This window comes from Capsicum annuum, unplaced genomic scaffold, assembly GCF_002878395.1.
Source record: "Capsicum annuum cultivar UCD-10X-F1 unplaced genomic scaffold, UCD10Xv1.1 ctg53747, whole genome shotgun sequence".
Lineage (NCBI taxonomy): Eukaryota > Viridiplantae > Streptophyta > Magnoliopsida > Solanales > Solanaceae > Capsicum > Capsicum annuum.
This window is the reverse complement of record NW_025861876.1, coordinates 1-3,007: the sequence shown is the minus strand read 5'-3', so window position 1 is coordinate 3,007 and position 3,007 is coordinate 1. Positions and strand designations below refer to the sequence as shown.

Sequence of the window (3,007 nt, the reverse complement as noted above, 5' to 3'; positions counted from 1 at the left end):
CCAAGAAGTTTGAATTTGAAGTTGGTCCAAACTACGTCCACCCCTAGCTAATGTTTTTTTTTTTTTTTCAAAAAACTAGCAATGAGGGCATTTTGGTCATTTCACCATATAAATCTAGAAACGGATTTTCTACCAATTAATCCAGAAAAATTAAGTGGGTATCATTTTTTGATTCTTTCTTTTAGCTGGTTGTTACAAATTCAGGTATGTTTCTCTTTTAGCTTTGTCTAAATTTTCTGTCCATTTTGCCCTTTCAGTTTTATTCAAATTTCCCAATTTTGAAGGAAACATTGAATTAGTTTTTTTTTACTTTTTCTTCCCCTCTTGATTCCCTTTTCTTTGTGCTTCAATTTTCTTATGATACTGTAGTAATATTTGTTTAAGATTTAAATTGTTAAGATATGTAGATTTCTACATTTATGTTATTGGCGTAACTAGTAAAGTTGTCTTTATGTGACCATCAGGTGTTCTAGCTGTGAAAACGTTGTCTTGATAGACCTTTGTGGTCTAGTCCTTCCATTAAACCCTGTGCTTAATAAGAGCTTAGTGCACCGGACTATCTTGCATGTATGTAGGATAAGGCTACATACAATATACTCTTGTGGTCCGGCACGTTGCTCATTGCTGGAGCTTAGTGCACCGGACTGTCGGGCAGAAATGCGGGGATAAGGCTACATATAATAGACTCTTGTGGTCCGGCCTTGTCCTTGGACCCTGCAGATGAGACCCTGCACATAACGGGAGCTTACAGCACCGGATTGTCTTGCAGAAATGCAGGATAAGACTACGTACAATAGACTCTTGTGGTCCGGCCCTTTCTGGATAACGTGCATTGCGGGAGCTTAGTGCACTGGACTGTCTTGCAGAAATGTAAGATAAAGGCTACATATAATAGACTCTTGTGGTCCGGCTTTTCTATGAACCCTGCTCATTGCGGGAGCTTAATGCACCGGACTGTCTTACAAAAATGCCGGATAAGACTACATACAATAGACTCTTGTAGTTTGGTCCTTTCTGGACTCCATGCATTTTGAAATCTTAGTGTCGGGCTCTTGCAGAAATGCAGGATAAGACTACATACAATAGACTCTCGTAGTCTGGTCCTTTCTGGACTCCATGCATCTCGAGAGCTTAGTGTCGGGCTGTATTGCAGAAATGCAGTTTGTGGTCCGTCCCTTCGCTGGACCCGGCTCATTATGGGAGCTTACAGCACCGGACTGTCTTACAAAAATGCAGGATAACACTACATACAATAGACTCTTGTGATCTGACCCTTTCTAGACTCCATGCATTGCGGGAGCTTAGTGCACCAGGCTTTGGTGTGACAAGTTAAATTGGAGAAAAGTCTTAGAGGTGAAGAGATATTGAGAAGCGGAGATATTTTGATTGCTCAAAAATCTGTTGTTTCCGCGTAGTTTTCTCACTTCAAGTCCACCAGGTTTGGAATTCTGGGTGTCTTTCGCTGTATGATAAAATTGAGAGAGTATTTACTCTTTTTAAAAGTGTATCTATTGACATTATTGATGCTGAGCCATGCTCTCTCAAGCACGTACACGAAAAATCCAGTTTTCTAGAATGCTACGTCTATTAGAAACTACCTCTTTACCTCCCAAGGTAGAGGTAAAGTCTTCTTCCTCCCCACACTCCACTTGTGAGATTACGCTTCTTGTTGTGTTGTTGTTGGAATGCTATGTCAATTTTGTTGGGAGGGAATTCGTTATGTTTTTCTCCTTTAATCCTTGGTTTGAAAATAGTCCAATACTATGTATTAAGTTCGTTCATGAATGATATTTGTGCTATATCAGAACGGAGTTCGTTTACCTCAGTTCTGCTATAGTAATATCTGAGTGTATTGAAAATTGAATGCATTAGCGATATGGCTTTGTTTCTTTACTTTCCAGTAGCCACTTGATTTGTTTCTGGGAAGAGAAGTTTGATACACGAGTGCGAATTTTGTTTATGATAATGGAATCATCTTTGTGCAGTTAGATAACACATGAGATAAGCGAAAGGAACTATTGGAAGGGTTAAACCATGATTGGAAGATGCTTATCAGTTCAATCATCAAGCCCGAACGAGCTAAAGTTTCAAACTTTGAGTGGAATTCAACATCTAGCTGAAAGTCGTCGATTCAAGGCATGGTTTCTAGATCAGTTTGGCGTGCTTCATGATGGGAAACAACCTTATCCTGGTGCCATTTCGGCCTTGGAAAAGTTGGCAACTTATGGTGCGAAGATGGTAATCTTTAGTAATTCTTCAAGAAGAGCATCGATAACAATGGAAAAATTGAGAAGCCTTGGATTTGATCCATCACTCTTTACTGGTGTCATCACGAGTGGGGAATTAACGCATCAGTATCTTCAAAGGAGAGACGACGCTTGGTTTTCCTCTCTAGGAAGATCGTGTATTCACATGACGTGGAGTGACCGGGGTGCTATATCTCTCAAGGGGCTCGGACTACAAGTTGTGGAAAATGTTGAGGAAGCTGATTTTATTTTGGCCCACGGAACTAAAGTGTTGGGGCTTTCAACTGGTGCTGCACTTCCGATGAATCTTGATATACTACATCAGTGTGCTGCTAAGAAAATCCCGATGGTAGTAGCAAATCCTTATTTTGTAACTGTTGAAGCTCGGGCTCTGCGTGTTATGCCTGGAACACTAGCAGCTACGTATGAAAAACTTGGCGGTGAAGTAAAATGGATGGGCAAACCTGATAAGATAATATACAAGTCCTCTATGGAAATGGCTGCTGTCGATGCCTCAGACTGTATTGCCGTAGGAGACTCCCTCCACCACGATATCAAAGGTGCAAATGCAGCTGAAATTGCGTCACCATTTATCACAGGCGGAATACACGCTACTGAACTTGGACTTACCAAATTTGGGGAGGTCGCGGATGATGATTCGGTACATGCTCTTGCCTCAAAAAACAATGCATATCCTACATATGTGCTCCCTTTATTTACATGGTGAAGAGAAGAATGTACTATAGCATTGATGTAACTAT

At 40.7% G+C, this 3,007-nt stretch overlaps 1 protein-coding gene across 1 annotated transcript; it reads left to right on the top strand.

The window, feature by feature from the left end:
* On the top strand, positions 1 to 3,007 carry LOC107853778. The gene is made up of 2 exons (XM_047404216.1): positions 1 to 204; positions 1,986 to 3,007. Exon 2 carries the CDS (start codon positions 2,035 to 2,037, stop codon positions 2,971 to 2,973), a length of 939 nt encoding a protein of 312 aa, XP_047260172.1. The 5' UTR covers positions 1 to 204; positions 1,986 to 2,034; the 3' UTR covers positions 2,974 to 3,007.

Coding starts and splice junctions, on each gene's coding strand:
- LOC107853778 (XM_047404216.1), top strand. CDS start 2,035: ATGATTGGAAGATGCTTATCAGTTCAATCATCAAGCCCGAACGAGCTA.